The sequence below is a fragment of the Trichosurus vulpecula genome, chromosome 9 (genome assembly GCF_011100635.1).
Source record: "Trichosurus vulpecula isolate mTriVul1 chromosome 9, mTriVul1.pri, whole genome shotgun sequence".
In the NCBI taxonomy this organism is placed as follows: Eukaryota; Metazoa; Chordata; class Mammalia; order Diprotodontia; family Phalangeridae; genus Trichosurus; species Trichosurus vulpecula.
Genome location: NC_050581.1, coordinates 143,460,087 through 143,483,522, shown reverse-complemented (window position 1 = coordinate 143,483,522; position 23,436 = coordinate 143,460,087). Strand labels below are relative to the sequence as shown.

General features: G+C 42.3%; 1 protein-coding gene across 1 annotated transcript in view; it reads right to left on the bottom strand.

The window, feature by feature from the left end:
* The window catches only part of IQSEC1 (IQ motif and Sec7 domain ArfGEF 1), a 103,521-nt gene that overhangs the window by 71,757 nt on the left and 8,328 nt on the right, over positions 1-23,436 (bottom strand). Inside the window, 3 exon segments of the mRNA XM_036738888.1 lie at positions 936-1,081; positions 1,084-1,123; positions 1,125-1,221. Coding sequence (XP_036594783.1) covers positions 936-1,081; positions 1,084-1,123; positions 1,125-1,221 — 283 coding nt within the window.

Sequence of the window (23,436 nt, the reverse complement as noted above, 5' to 3'; positions counted from 1 at the left end):
GACTTGCACCAAGGGAGAGTCTTCCTGGTTCACCCGACCAGCTCAGGCTACTGGTCCCTGCCCCAGCCCCAGTCCGGCTGAACCTTCTTCTTTTACTTGAAAAAACTTAAGCATTTTATGGAATAAATACCAGGAGCCAAGCTCCAATAAGAAACCGAAGCATCGTGTCTGGGATGTGCTTTAGCACGGTGTTTGACACACGGTGAGCCTTTAATGTTTGTTGACTGACAATATGTATGCACACATACATACTGTACTCTCCATGAACTTACATTTTAGCCATATGTGTATGCATACATGCATATATAACACATACATATGTGCCATATTCTCCATAAGCCTACATTTTAGCTATATATGTATGTATACATACAAACACACAATAGAACATACATATACATGCCATATTCTCCATGAACCTACATTTAGCTATATATGTATACATGCATATGTATGTGTGAATAACACAAACACACACATATATTACACATATGCCATATTCTCCACAAAACTACATTTTAGCTATATGTGCATACATGTGTATGTGTATATACAAACCACATATACATGCCATATTCTCCACAAACCTACGTTTTAGATATATGTATATGTATGTGTGTGTGTGTGTGTGTGTGTGTACACAAATACACATATTTTTAAAAATACACACACACATATGCCATATTCTCCATCAATCTGCCTTGTAGCTTATGTTGGAATCAGGCAAGCGGACAAAAAAATCAAAGACCTGACTGATCTCTCCCTTTCTGCTTTCACTCTGCCAGCCCTGAGCCAAGTAAGGCTCTAGCAAACAGACATTTGTTTCCCTTTTCCAGAAGGCTGGCTATTCCTCGCCAGCCCCCGGTTGTCAGTGTGGCCACATTTTTATTTCTCTCACTCACTCCACAGAATAAATGAACACAGAGTCCAAGTACCTGCTTGTCCTGTAGGTCTGAAGAGAGCTCATAGCTTTCAGAAAGGGACCTCGACCGCTTGATGGCCTCCTCTTCCGCCTGCTTACGGAGGATGGAGGTGGAATGCTGGAGCTTGGGCCTCCGGGAGCGTTGGGGCTGCCCAGGGAGACCGAGTACAGCCCATACGCAGAGTGATCGTAGTGGTCGGGCGCTCAGAGTGGAGCTGTGAGTTATTGGACCTTGATGGTAGTTTGAGGGGCTGTCCAAAGAGGTGCCAGTCTCACTCCCTGGGGCTTCTCCCTCAACGCTGGACATGAAAGAGAGAAAAGATATTTCCAGTGAGTGAGACCTTAGCTGCCTTCACCTGTAGCCTGGCCCAGGGCAGTACAAGTATTGGGTAAGAGCTGATAATCATCTTTCCAAGAAGGCCAGAAACCAGTTCTTTGCCTTATTCTATTCATAGCCAGCCCTAGAGAAAACTAACAAGCTTTTTTTTCCTTTCCTCCAAGTGAAATGATATACAAACCATCCTTCTTCCTTCATTCTGAGCCCTAAACATGATGGTGAGGACTCACGTATGTCACTTAGCCCAAACCCAGACTTAAGAACTCTTAATTTTTTTTTCTTACACTGAGCTCCACTGCAGATTTCTTTTAGGCTGAGTAAAAGAAAGAAGTGAGATTTCCTTCGCTGGCTTTATAGGACAACTTTCAGAAGCACCTCCAGTATGCTCTTGTGCTATCCCCTTTCTCCCCCAAACATCTCAAAATCTCCCTCCTTCAGGTTTTCCTCTTGGATGATGGGTAATTTTCAAGACCATGTGGGAAAGTATCATTTAAAAATTGATTCTGTCATCAATGCCTCTATGTGCCTTGACAACCATGAGCCATGATTGCTGGGCCACCATCCCCAAGGCTTGCAGTGGTGGAGATGATAGTCTAGTGTTTTAGAGTCAGTTAGTCTTCTCACCAGACCTTCAATTCCAATGCAAACTTAGGGTGTTGGGGGTGGGGAAGGCCTAGACCAGAAGATACATGTCAGATTAGAGGAAACACTACTCTAACCAGGTTTCCACTTGCAGCTAACACAGGAGGCAGGCAGGAAATGGTCTGCCCTTTGAGCCACACTTGGCCAGGAATAAGAAAACTCAGCAGCAAATCTCGAAATACACACACACACACACACACACACACACACACACGTACTCATTCCTGTGGTGTATTTTAAAAATAGTCACAACAAGCCTTCCGCTCCCATCAACTCTCCTAAGAAAAGCAATATGGCCTCTTGCCACCAATTTTGTTATATCCCCCTGCTTAACTGCTTAGAGACTCTCTTGTTGACAAAGGCCCTTCCTTCCCCTCATCTAAGACAGGGCAAACGGAACTCTTTCAATTATCCCTTCCTCCAAGGAAGCTCGAAGCTCCTGCTTTTAGCCACCAAAAGAATATTCCTACCCCGTGACTATCAGGGTTGCTGAGAGCCATAGTATAAGAATGGTTAAATACCCTTCCTCATGGAAGGACCATTGTTGTGTTTGTGTGTCTGCCTGGGTAGGATCAAAGAAGCAGAGATTTAGAAAAAGAAGGGAAATTAGAGGTCATCTAGTACGATTCCCCCAATTTCACAGCTGATGAAATTGAGGCCTTTAGAGAAAGTCACTTGTCCAAAGGCAATGGGCTCTCTGTCTTTCAGCAAACTGTGTAAAGGTAAATAATTTTCTTTTTTCCTTGCTCCCAATTGTCCTTATCCGTTCTGAAGAAGTGCTCCCAAGCTGGAAATTGTTTCAGTGAGTGGTCAAATGGGTTTTTCCAAGCGGGAGTCTGACAGGAAAGAAAACCATTTCCCCTTAGGAGACCCAGCTGGGCCTACACTTAAAAGAACTCTAAAACAGCTGCAGTATCCTGCATTTGCAAGACGGAGACACCAAGAAGCAACATCTCTCCAGCTTCTCGGCAAGCTCTGGCTTCCCAGAGAAGGCCAAGCTTCCCACTGGACATTCCTCTGATCGCCTTTATTCCCTCCTTCCCAAGTATCTCTGCCATCTATGGTCAATGGCTTAAATCTCATCCCCTGTCTTCATGCCGCCATCTTGGCTCCGCCCCCAAACCTCATTCCCAAAGTAGAAATTAGAATAGATATTGCACATGCAATATTTTATATGAAGTTTTATCAAGGACACTACCCATCAACAACCCTGCCTGACAGGTACAGTGGAAAAAGTGCTAGCAGCAGTATCCAGAGGGCCTGGGTTCAAATCCCTGCCTTGACACTTATTCCCCAATGTGAACCAGAGTAACCTACTTCATCTCAGGGCTGCAGGCTCCTCATTCATAATGTGGCCAGGTTTGACTGGATGACCTCTAGAGTGTCCACCAATAAATCTATAATCCTACCATTAATCAAGTCTTTCTTCTTCACAGGAAAAGTGACAGTTTAGAGCATTTAGAAGCATTCCAGTTCCTAAGCATTCTTTTAGCCCTCCTTAAAAATGGTTGCTATATTCCTGTAGCATACCATAGAGAATTATGGACTCCTAAACCTTACACCAGTGGTTCTAAAACTTTTTTTTTTTGGAGGGAGGAAGGCAGGGCAATTGGGGTTAAGTGACTTGCCCAAGGTCACACAGCTAGTAAGTGTGTCAAGTGTCTGAGGTCGAATTTGAACTCAGGTCCTCCTGGCCGGTGCTCTATGCACTGCGCCACCTAGCTGCCCCTGTTCTAAAACTTTTTGTGTGCCACGGTCACTTGGGCAGCCTGGTGATGCCTAGGTACCCCTTCTCAGAATGTTTTAAAATGTATAAAATAAAATAAACGGAATTTAAAAAGCAAAGTTTAGTGGAAAAAATCATTTTTCCTCATCTATATTCACAAATCTCCTAACTATTCATGGCACAGTGGGGAAATCACATGGCACTGGAATCAGAAGAATTGGGTTCAGATCCGCTTCTGAGGCTTTACCTGTTGGACCTTGGTTAAATTATTTGAACTCCTTGAACCTCAGTCTATCTGTAACCTCAATTTATCTGTAAAATGAAAGGACTGGATTGGATGGCCTCCGAGGTTCCTTCTAGCCCAAGATCTATGATCGTAAGATCTAGAATTGCAAATTAGCCGTTGCTTTATCATAGAAATAAGGATGCTCTTATTCAGTATTAGAGAAAGTTTTAAAATTTGAATTTAGGTAACTGTAAAATGACTTGCCTAAAGTCCCATAGGGCATGCCTCCTACCTATAAATCTAATCCTCTGTGTATATTGTTTTCAAAGGAGATTTTAAGGGATTTTCATCCGTTTCCAAGAGGCCAGATATTGGACGTTTCACCTGAAAGTCCTAGATAGTCCAGCTATGGAGCTATGCTCTGCACTACTGGCGACCCACCTTGTTCAAACGTGGCAGCTCCCATGGTATTAAGCCAATGCACACCTTCCCAAATATGGCAGCTTAGGCAGTAACACCCTACCCGTCTGTGCCTTCCCCAAACTTCACTCCCTCAATGGATGCCCATTATGTGATCAAAGCACTTCCCAAGATTGTTTTCCATAACACCTGAGAAGACTTCCTGATCATATGACTCCCTATGTTCCACCACCCCTAACTACATTAAATTGAAAATACTCTCACTTATTATGCTAAGAAAGTGTCTATAATGTCCATACTCCTTGACAAAGAAATCTTACTACTAGGCCTATAACCCAAGTAGGAAAAAGACAGAAAGAAAGGTACTCAACCACATGGGATAAAGCATAAAACTGCCTTTCCTCCCTTCTATAAATAATTCTGCTGCCTTTATTTTATCACCAATTTTCTCCTTCCATTGATTTACTAGGATCCACTCTGAAGTATGCTACTCATCTCCTGACAGAGAGTGATTGACTCAGAGTTCAGACTGAAACGCATTTTTGGACACAGAAAATGCTGGAATTTGTTCTGCTTGACTATGCTTATGTTATCAGGGTTTTATTTCTCTTTCTCTTTTTTTTTAATGGGAAGGCAGGGAGAGAAAATAGTTTTTTGTTGACTGAAAAAAGAACAGAGAAGGCCAAGCTTCTCTTTACAAAAGAAAGAAAAGTTCCACGTACACTATAACATTTGTCACAGTACCTTTTGTAGCGGCAGAGAACTGGAAACAAAGCAAATGCCCGCAGAATGGCTGGACAAATTATGGTACATGAAGATAATGGAATATTACTGAGCCATAAGAAATGATAAGTATGTAGAATACAGGGAAATATGGGAAGATTTCTATGAATTGATACAAAGTGAAAGGAACAGAACCAGGAAAATGATATAAACAATAACAGAAATAGAAAAAAATCAAAATGGAATACTCTGTAACTATAATGACCAACCTTGGTTCCAGAGACAAGATAGGAGAATGCACCTCCCTCCCTACCTTGAAGAGGTGGGAGGTCATGGGCACAGAACACTGTATAGATTGTTAGACTTGGCTGATGTGCTGCTTAGTTTTGCTGAACTGTTTTTTTTTTACCCTTTCTATTTTCCTCTTTGTATAAGGAATGATTGTTTTCATGGGGGAGGGAAGAGGGATATATTGGGAAATTAAGAGGATAAAAAACATATCAATAATTTTTTAAAGGAGAAAACTCTACCTCTTCCTACGCTTAATCTATACAAGTATTGCCAGATTTCTTTCAGCTTTTGACATCATGCACCTGACCTCTGAAGGAGCAGAGAAGTAGTTATGGTTATTTGATGCCTATTCCTCTTCCATAGCAGTAAAAGAGGAAATTTTAAAGTAAGTATCAGAACCCTGCATGTTAAAGTTTGTGGACCTTTCCCAATCCCACCACCAAAGCCAGTGATTGGGAAAGCACATGGCTTCTAAGATTTGTATACATGGAACTCTGGGGGTCCCAAACCATATTCTTTCTATTCATGAATAGGTAAATAGTAAAATGGAGAGATTTTTTTTCAGGGAGGCTTTTCTAAAAATGAGCCACATTTCTAAGTATTAAAAATGCCCATAGAATCAGACACAACCCATAAATTTTGCCACCATCTCCAAGATAAAGATATAAAAATGCCTTTTCTCCCCTTCTATAAACACCTTTTGGCTAGCCTTTTTATGACTTCTTTTCTTCTTTCCACCGATTTCACAAGAAATGATAGTCACATAATACATTGTACCAGTCAAGCCACAAAGAATCACAATATTTGATCATAATAAAAATGTATAATAATAATAATACAAAATGGAAGGCCCTCTAGAGGTTGTATAGTCAAACCCCCTTACTATATAGAAAACTGAGACTAACATTTGGGATGCTAATTAACCAGAGTATGTCTTGAAGGTAGTCCTGCAGCAGGATGTTGGGATGTCTGGAATGGCCCTCACCAAAGGGCAGTTATAAAAGAAAGGAGGATGTTTAGCCTGGAGAAGAAAAGATTAAAAGGTGGGGTGTGTGTGTGTGTGTGTGTGTGTGTGTGTGTGTGTGTGTGTACCTACACACAACCATAATAACAAGGTTGTCTGCAAATATGTGGAAGAATAAGTAGACATTCTCTGTTGCTCCGGTGTATAAAATTAAGACCAAATGGGTGGGCGTTATTGGGGGTTGATTTTTGGCTCAATGTGAGGAAAAAAAAACCCACATAGAGAAAGTTCAACTAAAACTAAAGACTGTCTCAAGAAATAGTGAGTTCTCCACCACGAGAATCATTCAAGCAAAGGTGGTGTAACCACCTGCTATGGAGGGGGTTGCTACGGCCCACAGGAAGGCTGAACTCTTTGAATGTACTGATTCTCACCCTCAGTGGCTGAGAGCGTAGCCCCATTCCGCACAATTCCCCACATCACTTCCTGCCTCCTTTACTATTTTCAGACATCTTTTAATTTAAGAGGATGGTCTTCTTTGGAGCTAGGAACTAGGCCAGAATGGACCATGATCCTCTCCCTTTCTATTCCCCCTGGCAGCCTTGCTGCCTATCTTGGTGGACAGTATCATCTTTTCTTTTTCTATCTTTCCTACCTCAGGACCTGTGATTTCATCAGTTCATGGAACTCCCACTGCAGAAACTCCCTCCACTCACAGATGTAGGAAATTTCTCTATAACTTAAGAGTCCTGCAGAATCATCTGGGACAATGAGAGGTCATTTAATGACTTGCCCATGGTCACACAAGCAGTAAGTGTCAGATGTAGGCCTTGGATCCATATTTTTTGATCCCAGGGCTAGTCTTCTATCCTTTATTCCACATTCAGACAATAACAGCCCTTCAGTTAAAGGATATCTCAAGGAGAGACAGACTCATTCCTACAAGATCTATAAAAGTATCCACAGAGAGAACCATAAGAGGGCAATAGGAGGAAACAGTTGAGGAAAAGTTAACAAGCCTTGGGCTGTATTCTGGCACATGCCCTAGTTCCAGTTCCTAAAAAGGTCAGGGGCTGTCCACCAACTCCAGACTCAGTCACTCCTCCTCATCTTCTCCATAGCCCTCAGTGTTCACTACAACCTCTGACTCACTTTAAAAATAAATTCCCAAGTCCCCACCCCTTGCTTTAAAATTTTTCCAAATAGAGATTATTTGTCAGGGTTTTTTTTTTTTTTTTGGTTGTTAATGTGGGAGAATGTTTGGGTGGGGCTTGGTTGGGGGGTGGAGATGGAGAAGAGGATGTCTCAAAACCCTGTGATTGTGGATGTTCAGGAGAGCAGGGAATATGTATCATACTTTCTATGACCTTCAGAGCCCTGGAGAAACAATAGGAAAGAGGAATCTATAGAAGCTGTGAGGGGTCTAGATGGCTTCCTAGTCAAAAGGCTTAAAAATAGATATCGAGTCCCGTGAGTTGTGTCTCTTGAGTGAAACACTAAGAGCTATGAGGACAGATCCAGGCCAAGGCTAGAAGATGGGAGGATGCAGGAAAGCCTTGGGCTGAAGGGCTGATTGAGAGTTTGGCTCAGCAATCTGGGGACAGTGTCTCTACAAACAGGCCCAGAGCTCATGGAGTGCCCAGGAGGCTGGTAGACAGGGAGAGGAGGATGGGGAGAGAACTTTCTGATTCCAGAAAGTGAGTCAGGATGAAAGCTGTAAGTACACAGGCTTCGTCAATGAGTGTTTTTAATTATGGCCTGTGAAGTCACGGATGATTTTTCCCAAGAAAATGTCAGTCAGAGGGAATGTGGGGCAAGGGCAATGGGGGCACAGGCTCCAATCTCTTTTGCCTGGTACAGGTACAAAGACAGCAAAAAAAAGGGGCCTGCGTAGTCCCTCTGGGGGCCCCTGTGCTGGGCCTGTTTGCCTACAGAGGGAGAGAAAAGAAATGGGACATTAGGTTAAGGGGCTGGGGTCAGGACCTTCTTTGGGTCACAGGGACTGAGGGCATGTGCGTGTGTGAGCAAGTAAGTGAGCGAGCGAGGGCCTGAGCATCATGAATAGGTCCTCAGAGTAAAAAACAGACAAGCCTGTGGCCTGGCTGGCCACATCGGATGGTGAAGCCATGCTCCAGGCTGGGCCCATCAGGCTCATTCTCCGCACTAGAGGAAGCAGGCAGTTTTGAAAGGATGACTGTGGTTAAGTACCACTTGCCAGAAACTTTTAGTCCAGACTCCAGGCAGTCTGCACAGGCCGAGGCAAAACAAAACCTCCTGAAATATTGATGCCTCCAGCTTCTCACAGTCTCTCCCTTCTGCTGTACCCTAATCCACCACCCTGCCTTTTCCTTCCTCCTGGAAGATGCTCTAGAACAGCAAGATGGGAAGGCCTGACTGTGGTCAGGTAACTTACAACTCGGGAAGCACATGCGTGTGCACGTGCGCGCGCGTACACACACACACCACACACACACACACACACACCCTCCCTCCTAAAGGCTTTTATTTGCCTGGAGTGTAAAGGTGGCTAAAGAGGAGAGGCAGTACACTCTCCCCTGTCAGAATGATGGTAGTACCCATGTGTGGGAACTACTCTAGGATATGTATGGGAGGGTGGGGGACAGGAGATGGTGGTGAGGTTGAGACATGGAGTTGTCTGGTTTGTCCAACAGAATTGGGGCCTGCATCTTCAACAATGAGATGCTATCTGTATGGCACTTTTTATTGTGAACAAACATAATCTCCACATGGATCATCACGCTAGATCCCTGCCATCTCTCTTAGCTTGTTATTATAGCGTCTCTCCGTTGGAAAGGACTTGAGCTTCTGGATCCTTGGGGCAAATCACTCAACTTCTTAATCCACATCCATAGCTTTTCAAAGGAGGAAATCGAGGCTTAGAAAGCAAAAGTGACGGGTCCAACCTCACACAGATAGTTAAGTAGAAGGTTGAGAATTTGAAGCCAGATCTCCTAATTCTATGTCCAATACTGCTTCCTCTATGTGCTATGGAAGAGATGATCTAGACCATCTCATATCTGAAGTATACATGCCCTTGAAACTATATCTTCCCCCTACCCTCCACTCCAACCAACTGAACTTTGCTTCCATGGGAAGACCTCTGATAACAGGGAGCTCACTACCCATTTTCACTTCTCAACAGGTCTCATTCTAAGGATTCTTTTCTTTTAGGGAGTCAAAATCCACCTTCTTGTAACTTCTACCCACTGGTCCTATTCTGCCTTCTGGGGCTAAGGAGAAGTGTCTCATCTCTCTTCAAGAGTCTCTGAATCCCCAAAGGAGGCAGCTACCATGCCACGCTTGCTCCTTAGCTGTTCGTGGCCAAACATTCTCAATGCCTTTTAAATCCTCGCTTTTGTGGCAGGGTTTCAGGTTCCCTCTCCATCGTAGTTGTTCTTCTCTGGATAAGCTTGTTATTAACTGCCTTTAACAGATGGGGAAGATGAGCCAAGGAGAGGGTGAGCGGCTTCCCCAAAGTCACAGGATTAATTGATGGAGGGGTAAAGATAGAACTAGAATGTAGGGGATCCTGGCCCCTAACCCCTAAGTGTTATACCAAACTGCCTCTTATTGTGCAAGGATACAATCACTCCCGAGATGGGAAGGAGTTGCCCTCCTGGCTATGTGAAGGTTCCTGGCTTTCCTGTAGGGACCAGGACAGGAAGAGGCCCCATTCTGTTGGGAAATCTGGCTTTTTTTTCCCCTTGCAATTTAAAAGGGAATGGGGCCCCTTATGGAAATGTTGGTCTGAGGCCCAGAATTTACGTTCGTGCCTCTAATTAGGTTTATTCTTGGCTCTGGAACATTGGGGTAGGGGGAGACACTACCCTCAAGTCCCCTGCAGTGAGGTACATTCTGAAAAGTGCCAAGGCGAGAGTGAGAAACAAAAACAAATAGTCAAGAGTGGGTCTGGCAGTGGACAGGGAAGGGGATTATGACAGTGACTTCAAGTGAAGCTGCTTGGTCCTTGGAAGGACAGAGTAGAGTGGAGAGAATACCGGTCTTGGGAGCCAAGAGACCAACAAAGTGCCTATCGATGTGATATCTGACAAATCACTGAATCTTTGGTTTCAGTTTTTTCATTTGTAAAAACATGGAAGCTGGATTAGACTACCTGTACTGTCCCATTCTGGTCTAACATTCTATGAATTTAATCCTTTCTTATATGTGCATCTTATACTTTTCATAGTGCTTTTGACTTTATTTTATTATTTAATAAAGAAGATACAAGGCTCTGAAGGTCTTCTAGTCTGAACACCTGGGTTCTATTCCTGGCTCCCCTAATTTGTTGTGTTAACCTTTCTGAGACTCAGTAACTACAATATGGGGGGCGGGGGCGGGAATAAAACTATACCGCAAAAGGTTGTCAGGACCAGATGTTTGCATTTGTCAAAGAAATGAATCATAAAAAAAGTGATGGTCTGGTTCCATGGCAGGGTTGAGGGATGACAGGCAGACAGACAGACAGATTCATGTCAAGGGAATGTAAGGTAGGTCACCAGCATGTTGGGCAGACACCCTATGTTGAACTTATGTGAGGATATGGATGAAAGTCACATCAAGGGGTCATGATTTACAACACTGGCAGAAACTTCCAAATCAATAAGATCTCCAATCCATCTGAGTATTTGAGTCCTGCACACGTTAGAATCCTTCACACACTAGATGGTTAGTTCTTTGAGTGAAAGGTTACCTACAGTGTCTTTGTATTCCTAGAGTACAATATAGTACCTTGGAACTGGAGGCACTTTACACATATTTGTTGAATTGTGTCCAGTAGACCCAGATTTTGGTGAGATAAGAGGAAAACTGGGGGAGAAAGGAGAAGAAGGGAGAGAGAGAAACCAAAAGAAGCCCCCATTATACCCCCTGAAAGAGTTTAGAAAACCAACTGAATCTAAGGGTTCAGCACCCAGTGAACCCTAAGATGTTCTGAGAAGGGGAAAATGGACAGGAGCTACTGAATTAGAAGATGATAATGCAAAGAAAACTGTAGCAGGTGCTGCCTCTGCCCTAAGAGGGAAAGAGACAGGAGGGCTTCCAAGAGGAATTCAGAATGCAACTTTTATTTAGGGGAAAAAAGTCTTTTTTGGTTGTGTGCAGCAAGAAAAGTGGCCCCTTACAGACTCTCCAAACATTAGCGCCTCTAAGCTTTTGGAGTGCCAGCCAATCTGAGATGAAGAAGCTGAAGGTAACAGAGCCAGGTTAGCCGTGGGAAATGTTTGGGTTGCTTATTATTGCTTCCAACAAAAGTTCAGGGTCCTCCTTTGTTTCTCTGACCTGAGGCTGGGAGTCAGAGGGGGATGAGGACCTCTCTTCATTGTGACCAGGTGGGCAGAGTCAACTCTTGGTCATTTCTGCCAATGTAGGGAGAGGCAAAGGAGTGGCTAATTCAGAAGGGCAGGCCATCCAAAAATAATTACCACCCTAGTCCAGCTCGTCATCCCTGAGTTCTAGATGACAACAATATGTCATGTGGAATCTCTCTGCCTCTTCTCACACCCAATCTATCTCTCATCTGGCAAAGTGGGAAGAGGGTTGGACCTGGAGTCAGGAAGACCTGAGTTCAAATCCCACCTCAGACATTTACTAGTGGTATGATCCCTGGGCAAGTTAGCCTCTCTCAGCCTCAGTTTTTCTCATCTGTATTATGGGGGGGGAGGTGTTACTGTAATGATTGAAAGAGATGACTTCATATAAAGGGCTTTGTGAACTTAAGGCTCTAAAAAATGCTAGCTATTTTTTTAATTTTTAAATTTTTTATTTTGGGGGGGGGGAGGGAAGGCAAGGCAATTGGGGTTAAGTGACTTGCCCAAGGTCACACAGCTAGTAAGTAACTATTCTCATTACTACCCTGCTGCCATCAGGTTAACTTTCTTAAAAACGCCACTTTCATCATGCTGCTTTCCTTCCCAGAAATCTCTAATTGTTCTTCATTGTCCACAGCATCCAGATCACATTCTATGAGGTTCTCCTCCACCATTCTGGTCTCCCTCCTCCCTGTCCTGCTTTACCCTCCTCACACATGCAGGGCTTTAATGAAGACAGAGAACCACCCCCCACCACCATCTCCCTCTATGTTCTTTCTCCACTTCTCTTAAATTCCCTTGAGGTTTTCTCCAGGGAAAGGGAGATGCCTCTGAGCCCTGGACATTCCCCTCCTTTGTGGAAAGAAGTTCACACAGTGGGTTGGCAGGGTCCCACCTGCTGGGTGCAGCCCAAGGGCTCTGACCCGCCTCTTGGGGTCCCAGGCCAGAGGCCAGGACTGAATAGCCCCTTTGAAAAGAGGTGACTGTGCTACCTGGGTTGAACAAGAGACCTGCCCTCTAGTCCTGATTCTCACACACAAACAAGCTGTGACCATGGAGGAGTCCACCTCTCCTGGCCTCATCTCTACACTAATGGTCTCTATGTCCCTTCCAGCTCTCACATTCCCTAGAATGTAGAATTACATGAATCATACTCACTTGTGCCCTAGCTCAGTCCGGTGTATCCTGTCTAATTACTTTGAATGTTTTTGGCCCAGACTATTCAAAGCTTTTTAAAAAAATGAATAAGAAACCATACTTTAATTGGAAAAAAGAAAAGAAGGCATTTTGTTAACACCATTTAAAAACAAAACAAAACAAAATAAACTTCTCTTGAGATTTTTCTCTGCATTGGAACAAGTCTCATGTATCAAATCAAGATGGGCCATCCATCTTGCAGGAAATCTCTCCCAAGCCAGGGCTTCAATGCACCCTAAGTAACCCACATTCAAAGGAAGGGGGAAGGAGGAAGGGAGGAAAAAGAGGAGAAAAAAAAACATGAGTGTGATACTCATTGGATTAATTCACCTCTAACAACACAAACACATATCCAAGGGTCAATGACCTTGACCACAGCTCTGCCCTCACTCCCTCTTGAGCACAGATAGCCAGTTCCTGCAGATTAATTAACCACTTTAACTGCAGGTATAAAAGATGACTGACTGCCTGTATGCTGTAACTTTAGGGGCCTTGGGAAAGCCTGCAGTTCCCCCCAAAACCTATCCTGCTTCCTGAAGGATTCCTAAAGTTCCACCCCTGGAATTTCATTGCTTTTAACTTATAGTTTGACTTCCCATTAAAAAGTAAATACCCTGGGGCTGAATAATACTTAAAGCTAACACCAGTCATTTATACTGCAGGACAAATAAGTTTCTTGAGAACAGGTTTTGTTAGAAAGAATAGCGAGATAGCACCAGGGCATTTGGGTACTGGGAGCTAACTGGTAGGTAAAAAGGCACTGAACGGGTTTCAAAGATAAACTCTGTCTACTTTATACTTTTGCTGAGGGACAGTCGGACCTGCAGAGGGAGATAAGATTTGTTCTTCCACCTGCTGTTGTGGTGGTGGCAATCTTGGAAAATTTAAAATTGGTGTGTGTATGTGTGTGTGTGTGTGTGTGTGTGTGTGTGTGTGTGTGCATGTGTGTGTAATACAAAACTATCAACAATGAATGTTTCAAAGCAAGAAACTATTTTTAGATCCTTTCTTATTTCCATATTCAGCATTCCGCACGTCAGCTGCTGCAGCCTGAGACAGCCGAGTTGGTAGTGAAATGTGGTTAGCAATGATGGAGAAGGGATTTTAATCAGATTTGTGTTGGGCTCTGATACTTGGATACCCTTTTCTAGAATCGCCAAGGATTGCATCCATATTCCCTTGGGTCCCACCTGAGCAACACACCTGGGAATTCACTGCCCTACCTCCCCAACCATAGGCCATTATTAATGAGTGTGAGTAAAGAAGGAAATACCAGAAATACCTTTATAATTATCCTGCTCAGAGAGGCAGGGATAGAGACAAGATCAGCACCAGCCTTACTAGAGATTATACTAGTGGTGACCTATGTGCTGTGCTTGGAAGAGTTCCAAGAAAGTCCCCGGCCCCCAAAATATCTCCTGAATTAACGGCTGAAATTCCAACATCAGTGATTCATTTCCTTGTGTTGTCTTGTCCCTGTGATTTTCTTCACAAATACTCCTGCAAAGTTTGTGAAAAACCAAGTCCTTATAAATCTCCTAGACATCATGAATAGGTAAGCTGAATCTAATTAAAGTGGAATTATTTCAAAAGAGGGCAATGGAAGAGCCTTTTCCCAGAACATGACTTATTTCTCCATCAAGGAAGGGCCAGGGAGGAACAGACTCCCCAGCATGTCTCAGCAATGCTAGGACCGTCTTCCTCCCTCTAACAAAACATTTTGAAGGTCAGTCTTTCCACTACCCAGTGAGATTAAGGCAGCATCCTGGAAGGCCCAGGGGAACTGTGGGTGTGGCAGCAGCTCGGCTAAACACAAAGAATGATTTTTAAAGGGTGATCCGGTGGTGAGGAAAGTCCAGAAACCAAACCACATCTTCCCACCGCTTTTTCTCACAGCTGTGGAGTCACTGGTTAAAATAGACCAGAGAACTAAAAATGGCCATTTAAAAATGGAGTTTACTGCTTCTGGCCCCAGGCTAGTTGAGAAATGTCACATGGCAAGTGACAGGAAGTCCAATGATGGCAGGTGGCTACCTCTTTCAAATACCTGGTCACTGGCCCTTGGAGAATACGTTGCTATTGCAGAAAAACAAGTCAAGACCAAACCGTGGGAGCTTCCCAGACTCCAGCTTAAGAGAGTTGGTAACCATTATCCCCCTCCCTGTGATTTTAAGATAAGGGAAAGAAAAAGTTGGGAACCCTTGATATAATTAAATATGATACCTTGGTAGGAAATAAAGCTGGCCACTGCTTGGCATTATTATGCCAGCCAGGACAGAGATGTCTGTGATAGCCCCCCAGAAACCTCTGGTTGTCTCTGCTGTAGACATGCCCCCTCCCTTTTCTGGAATCTTCTATGCTTAGAACCTTCCAAACTAGAAACTTCCATGATATATGCAACCTCACTAATTGGCAGCCTCCTTGTCTGTGACATCAGAGCTAAGAAACCAATCAGACATGCCTAAGTGGGACTCCGCCCCTACCTACAAAACCCTTTGCCCTGGTCCTCATTGATAATGCCGGCTGGCCCATTGGGTGTGGAACGACATTTAGGGGCTCTCACTGAACTAAGAGGAAGGATTAAAACTTGGCACAATCTGGGGGCCGGTTCTGGAGGGTGACGTTTCTCAAGATCATTGACCCCCTTCATTGTCCTACAATAGCCCTAAGTTCATTGCAGGTACTCCTCAGCTGACTCAGTCATGATTCCATCCTTATCTTTCTGGTGATGATGACCTCACCGCATCCTCTTCTCTGGTCTCCCTCTGGCTACCCCTGTGTATCTCAAGTTAAGTCTTGTTCCTTTCCTTGTATGAGTGAAAGTTCTCTAAGGACTTTCCCACCTTCCGTTAGATTTGTGGTTTTCACTAGGATCTAAGGAAATAATAAATGTCATCATATTTACCATGCATTTTATTCTCATTTTGATAAAATTCCACTTAACTATATAATTCTACTAACCAGAACCACACAAACACACACACATCTCTCTGCATATGTATGTATAAACATGATTTTCTTCCTTAAGGGGAAAGCCAAATGGAAAGGAAAAACAGCTGACAACAGAGATTTAGTAACCTTCCTCCCTCTAAATACACACCCATAAACCAACTGCTCCTCCCAGGGGATGGAAGTCCTAACGTTAACAGTCTTTTGGCCAAATCTTCCATTGTCTACACCTCTCATCTATAATTCTGGACAATGAGAATTCACTATCTGACAATGGTCATGCAAGGTTTTCAATGAACAAAGAAAAATTCAATAACGAAACCACCATAGATGTAGTGTCTCAAGATTTACCAAATGCATTCCTCACAACAATCCTCATAAAGTAGGGAGTGCAAATCTGTTGCCCCATTTTATAGATGTATACTAAAGGAGCTTTAATAATTTACCCAATAACCTAGACTGAGAAGTGTCAAACCAGATCTCTTTATTCCTCGTCCAGTCCTCTTTTCTCTAAGACCTGTATGTCTTAAGGTGAGTCTTTTCCAAGAGGTTTTTTAAGGGTTCCCTAGTAATTGGATCTTCCAGCTAATGGAATCAAACCACTATTGTCCAGAGTGAATCTAGGAAGCAAAAATCTGCTAATTAAAGTAGAAGGGTGGCTGATGGCATTTTAAAAAGATTTTCAAAAAAGGTTTTTTTTTAATGACATTTCTTCTACACCCTCTGCTAATTACTTCCCATGTCCAAGCGTTAGTAATTCAGAAGAATCAATTGATAGAAAGAGATCTCTGTCTAGCTTCCATAGCTAAATAGCTGAATATCAGCGTTTCCATCATTCAATTTATTGTGGAGACTCCTGGGGTGGGAAGCCCAGGTTCCAACTCTCAGCACAAGGCAGCTTCACCAGGAATATGGACAGGTTTCTCTTTGTTACCACCTGGTAGTGAGGGGAGGGGACAGTAAGGGTGGCTGGGAAGGTTGGAAAACTCAGACATCACTAGGGGCAGACACACAGACTGCTTCAAAGGAAGGGATTCCCTAGTCTACTCCCTAATAATGAGCAATCCACCTAGAAGATGCTTCATAAAATGTTTGCTGAACAAATGAATGACGATCCCCTGCATTCGTAGAACTGCTTTACAGTCTTCAAGGTGCTTTCACATATCTCGTGGGAGCCTTATGTCAGTCTTGTGGGATAGGTATGGTGGGCATTATCATCAGCAATAAGACAGTTCCTTAGGCTGCCACACTGTCTCCAAAAGATGTAGGGGATTTAGACTTCAGACTGGGCAAATCAATCATGTGACATGGCAGCCAACCCCGCCGCCACCAAAATACAAAAACACCAAGCCTAATGCCATCTTAGGCTGCCTTAAACTGAAGCACAGGGTCCAGAATAAGGAGGTGGTAGTCTTATTGTACTCTGACCCCAGTCAGACTGTATTTGGAATGCTATGTCTGGTTCTGGGCATCATGCTTTAGGGAAAGACATGGAAAAGAATAGATAATGTTTATAAGAAAGCAATTATAATGGTAAGGGGCTTTGAGATGACACATTAGTTGAACAAACAGGGGATCTTTACCGAAGAGAAGATTTAGGGGGCATAATAGGAGTCTTATTTGAAGGGCCATCTTGGGAATGAAACTGGTTTTACTTGGCTCAGAGGGCAGAAGTAGTGGTGAGGCAGATTTAGGCTATTCTAAGGAAAAACCTCCTAATAATTCGTTTTCCCCAAAGAGAACAGGCTTTCTCGGGGAGAAAATAGGTTTCCCTCACTGGTAGACTCCAAGGAGAGGATAGAAAACTACTTATTGATAGGGAAGGGATTCTTGTCCAAAATCCAGATGAGATAGCTTCTAAGAACATTTCTCATTCTTAGATTCTGAGATCTGTGGAGATCGGAGTGCCGAGAAAGGGCTTTGTGAAGGACGTGGGGCTGGAAGAAGGGGTAAGATCTGGAAAGATGGGAGGAGTAGGGAGGTTAAGGGAACACAGAAAGCAGAGATACAGAGGTAAAAATGGCAAATTATTAAAATGTAGAGGGAAGAGAGCATTTTGGCTGGTGGAAGTGGGGCCATATAGGGAAAGCATATAGTGAGAGATAAGATTAGGATGAGATCGCATCTTTCTTTTGGCCTCGACGCTTCCTAAAACTTTACAAAAGTTTTTGCTCCTGGACCTCCAGACCTATCAGGGAGATGCATTAGATACTTGAAATGCCCTCCACAGCAAAGGCTCCAAAACTGTCTGGAAGCACAAATACTACACTCTCCTCATGTGAGTATATCCTTTGTAATTATTTTTATATTTAAAAAATAAATCTAAAAGCAGAGTGTCACCAACAGAAGGTGTATGATGAAACCCTGAAAAATGTGTCCACTTGGCTAAACAAATTGTGAAACATGAGTGGAATGACATATTTCTGTAAGAAATGACAACTAACTTGACGAATGCAGAGAAGCATGGGAAGATTTATGTGAACTGATGCACAGTGAAATAAGTAAAGCCAAAAAAAACCACAATGTACAACAACTACAACAATGTAAATAGAAAGACCAACCACTACAAAACAATCACAACTGGATACTGTGAAATTAGAAAAAAACAAGCCTGACCTCACACAAGAGATATGAGATAGAAAACACCTCTCTACTACTTTGCAGAGGTGGGAGGTTTATAGGTATGGAACATTGCATGCATTTTAGATTTTTTTTTCTAAATATTATTCAGTTATGTTGATTTTTCTCTCTCCTTCCTCTTTTTCTTTCTTTAAAAATATATATATAAACATTTTTGTTAAATGGGATGGCTCTTTGGGAGAGCGGAGAGAGAAGAATACAGGGGAAATTTTAGGTAATGGAAAAAGTAAAAGACATCAATAAAATTTTATTTGAAAAAAAATTAAAAATTTTTTTTATTTGGAAAAAAAAGTATCCACATAGAGAGGTTTAACTTTAAGACAAATTCAGACTTCCAGGTTTGATCCACAGGTTATCATCGTTATCATTATTCATTTCTCTCCTTACAAGTTTTCTGTTAAGGAATTTTTATATATTGCATATATATGTATATATACACATATACATACATATACACGAAGTTAGGGCTGGAAAAGGCCTGAGGAAAGGGCCTAACTGTAGGTATCCCAGGGCTGTCCTGGATCCTTTCTAAAACTCCAAATCCACCACTCTTTCCCTTCTACTACTTAATTTGCTTTTGTCTTCTCTGTTGAGTAGAAGGATCTTCAGACTAAAGAGGGTGCCAATAATTATAGTAATAGCTAGCACTTATATTGGGTTAGCATTTACACATATTGTCTCATTTGCTCCTCACAATGACCCTGTCAAGTAGGTGCATAATATATTCCTATATTACAGATGAGAGAAATTAAAGTGACTTGCCCAGGATGACTGAGGTATTAAATGTCCAATGCAGGATTTGAATTCAGGTCACCCTGATTCCAAGTCCAGCTCTCTATCCATGAAGATACCTTGCTTCCTCTAAAACAAACATGGTCAAGAATGAATTAAGTGAGGAAATGACAGCAAGACAGCACCTTCAGCTCTAAATGAGTTTGAGTCTTCTCACAAATTAAGTCTGTCACTCCAAGCCCAATAATGGAAGGATGTGGAGATGCAATTAATGAACCAATACTGGTAATTTTGGAATCGCAGAGTATGAAGGACCTTAGAGGCCATCTTACCTCCCCTCAGCCCAGGAAGCACCAAGAGCTTCTATAATAACCTCAGTGGGTCCATAGGATCACAGATTTAGGGCAAGGGGTTTTAGAAGATATCTAGTGTGGATCTGGTGAAACCCCACTTTCCAGATGAAGAAACAGGCATGGGGAGGTGATGTGATTTGCCCAAGTCACGTGGGTGGAAAATGGAAGAGTTGGCATTCAAAGTTAAGCCCTTTGATCTCAAATCCAGCACCCTTTCCAGAGTGCCATACAACCTCAAATAAACCTCAAGTGGTCCTGTGAAGAACAGGAAAGGTTCCAGAGGGCAAGTTATAGGCAAATATAATTATTTAAAAAGAAAATAGATTTTAACAACTAGATGGATAAATTTGACATAGATCCTTGGGGAAAAAAATTAGAGATTATTGAATGAGTGGTTTGAGAAAGCTTAGAAAGCAAAGCAGTAACTACTAGGAACCAGCATGGGTTCATCAAGAACAAGTAATGCCAGGCCAATCTCCTTTCCTTTCTTTGACAGGGGCCCTAATTCCTGTAAATCAGAGCAATGTTGCAGAACATGCCTGAATTTCACAAAGTATTTAACAAAAACTCTCAGTGTAGAGGTAATATATCATGGAGGAAAGTGCATTAGACTTGGAGGTGAAAGGTTTGTGTTAAAATCCTGGCTTTGATATTCTCTGTATGACCTCGAGCAAATCAACTAATTTGAGCTTCTGTTTCCATATCTGTAAAATGGGGATGAATAACATTTATGCCATCTGCCTTACTGGTTATCATGAGGAAAAGTTTGTAAGCCTTAAAATACCACATAAATGGGAGCCATTAGAAGCAATATGATGTATTGGAAAGATGGCCGGATGTGCATTCAGAAGTCCTGAGTCTGAATCCCATCACTGACATTTATAAGCTGGGAAACCATAGACAAGTTGCTGTAAAACAAACAAATCTTAAAGTGCTATAAGCTTTGCTCTTCAAACACTAAAGTTAGCTATAAAATGTGTTATTATTATGTAAACATGAGGAATGATACTAATTATTATTAATAATATATCTTTGTGGGCTGGCTGGCAGTAGAGTTAGGTGAATTCTAAGCTGGTTGATGACCATCAAGGTTCTAATTTCTAATTCTGGGATTCTGGGATTCTATAAGGCAAGTTAGTCTTTGAAGAATATTTTTTATTGAAATGATGTGTGTATGGCCTGTAAAGGCCTGAAAGAAGCATTGAGGGAGAAAGGGCACACCAGCCTAGCTAGTAAGAGCAGCCAAATCTGCTCAAGCCGCCCAGAGTGTCACAAATAACAAAACCGCATCACACTCACATCTAGGAAAAAGAGGCTTAACTTTCCCCCATTCGTAAACAACAAATAACAGACAGTTTGATCTCCCAGATGGGAATTATATAATCCCAGCATTTTAGAGCTAGAAGGGGCCTGAGGTCATTTAGTCCAACCCTCACATTTTGCAAAGGAGAAAACTAAGATCTAAATTAGTGATATTACTTGTTCAAGGTCATAAAGCCAATGAAAGGCAGGTCTCAAATTAGGATCCAGGCTTTCTGACTCTCAGAGTGCATTGCTTCCCCCTCTCCCCACCTTTATAACACATTTTCATACTAAAACAGGTGAACAGAATCCAATAGTTATACCTTCCCTTTGCATGCCAGGCAAGATGGGTCAGGTTGAGAAAAATAAGGGTGGCAGGAAGCATCTAAAACCTAAAAAATGAGGCCTGGGTTCTACAAAACTGGGATGATAATCTTGAATCTCAGAGTCAGAAGGATCTCAGAAGTTACTTATCTATTCCAACCTATACCTGAACATGAATCCTCTCTACACCAGTATCAAACTCAAATAGGAACAGGGGCCATGAAACCATACATGAGAATCCCTACATACTGACTTAGAAAACCACACATTAACATTATTTATGTTTTATTACATTTTTATTAATTTCATTAATAATTCCCATTGCATTTTAATCTGGTTCAGGCTACACTGGGGAGGGTTGTGGTACTTGCTGCCCTACTGTGTTCGATCCTCTGCTCTACAGCATTATTAACAAGGCATTATCCACCATCGCTCGAAAGATCTGAACAAGAGGAAGCCTGCTATGTCCCTGGCAGCTTATTCATTCCACTTCTGGTTAGTGCTAACTGTTGGAGGAAAAGTTTCCTTATGTTAATATGAAATCAGCCTCTCTTCACTTTTCAACCCATTATTCCTATAAAGAGAACAAGTCTTGGGTCCCTTACAGAAAACAGCCTTTCAACATGTAAAGGCAGCTATCCCCTCTTCCACTAAATTTCTTTTCTCTAGGCTAAACCAAACCCATTTCGTTCAACTTGTTTGATAATCTTTTACATTTAAAATGTTTAGGTGATATCTATGATCTAGAGGTCACCACGCTCTAGATGTTCTCCATCTTTTTAATTTCCTTCCTCAAATGGGGCAATTAGAACTGACCCCAGAATGTGTGCTGGCCAGTGCAGAGTACAGAATACAATCTCTTTTGTCCTAGATACTACTGTCAACAACAAATCACTCAACCACATAATGGATTCAGGGCTACCTGTGTACAAAACGTGATGCCTGAGGTGATGAGGATGCAGAGGAAAAGGAGAGACAGCATGGCCATGTTTGGAGGGGAGAAGAGGTCCCTCTTTTGGCAGAAATATGGATCCTGCCATTGGAGAAATACATTTGATGGCAAAGATCCAGGCCTGACCATATCCTTTTAGCAGCTTCCAAAGACAAAGAGCTCTCCTCATATCCAATCTGAACATGTAATCTCTGACCTTGATCGGCACTTGGTCATCGGTCACTCCTCTTTCTCTATCCAGTATCAGATCGGCCCTATCAATCCCTATCTAAAAAAAAAAACACAAAGGATTTCCCAGAGAGTGATAACAAGGCAAGAGTTGCTACAGGTATATGATTAAAAATCATGCAGAGCCCAGCACTACTCCTCATTATCTTCCTAGGCTTTTCACCATTTTTTATTAAGTGCATAAAAAATTTAATTAGAAAAAAATGTTCGCATTTAATTACAGCTCTGGAAGGCATATGGGGAATCAAAAATGATGGTTATGCTGCTAAGCAGCGCCTCCCCTCAATGACACCAGGAAGCAAAGGAAGGGACACATTTATTACTCCTTCCTATCTATATATAAGTTACGTTCCCTGTCAATATGTACCCCCCAATCAAGGGTTCTTCTGAAAGGGACAAAAAATATGTAACAGAATTCTTGGAAAATTTTCTATCAGGTTAACAGGGCATATTTTTATGATGCCAGGAGCCTGGGAAAAGTTCCAAAATGCCCTACACTATCTTGCAAACGGAATCTATTTTTAGAGCATCTGCAAAGCAAGACACCTAATATTGTACCCTAGATACATAGAAAGGACTTTGGAGGGTCATGTACTTAATTCAATTCAGTTCAATATTATGTAGAGACCACAGAGATAGGTGCTAGGGGTGGAGAGCAGGGAGAGAGAAAATATAAGTCATCCCTGCCTTCATGGTTTATAATCTAGTACAGGGTTCCTTAAACTGGGGAACTTTATTTTTATATTTTGATAACTACATTTCAATATAATTGGTTTCCTTTGTAGTCCTCTTTATATTTTATTTTATGCATTTACAAACATTATTCTGAGGATTCCATAAGGCTTTACCTGCCCAAATGGTCCATAACACATAACAATATACTGTTTCCTCTATTGTCTTTTTCTAATACTCTTTGCTCTTCCCATCCAGTTTATCCCCCCTCCCACTTTCTGCAATATCCTGCTTTGGGTGATGGTGGGAGATGGAGTAAGAAGCATGTCAGGGAATAGTGGATAAAGAGAGACAGATATATTTAGATATTGCTGTAACACCACAATTGGTGCAATCTGGCAATTCAGAACAAGGACTATAAAACTTTTCATATCCTTTGATTCTGCTTTGGGGAATGAAACTCAAAAGGAACAAAAAAGTAATTTGTACCAAGTTGTTCATAGCAG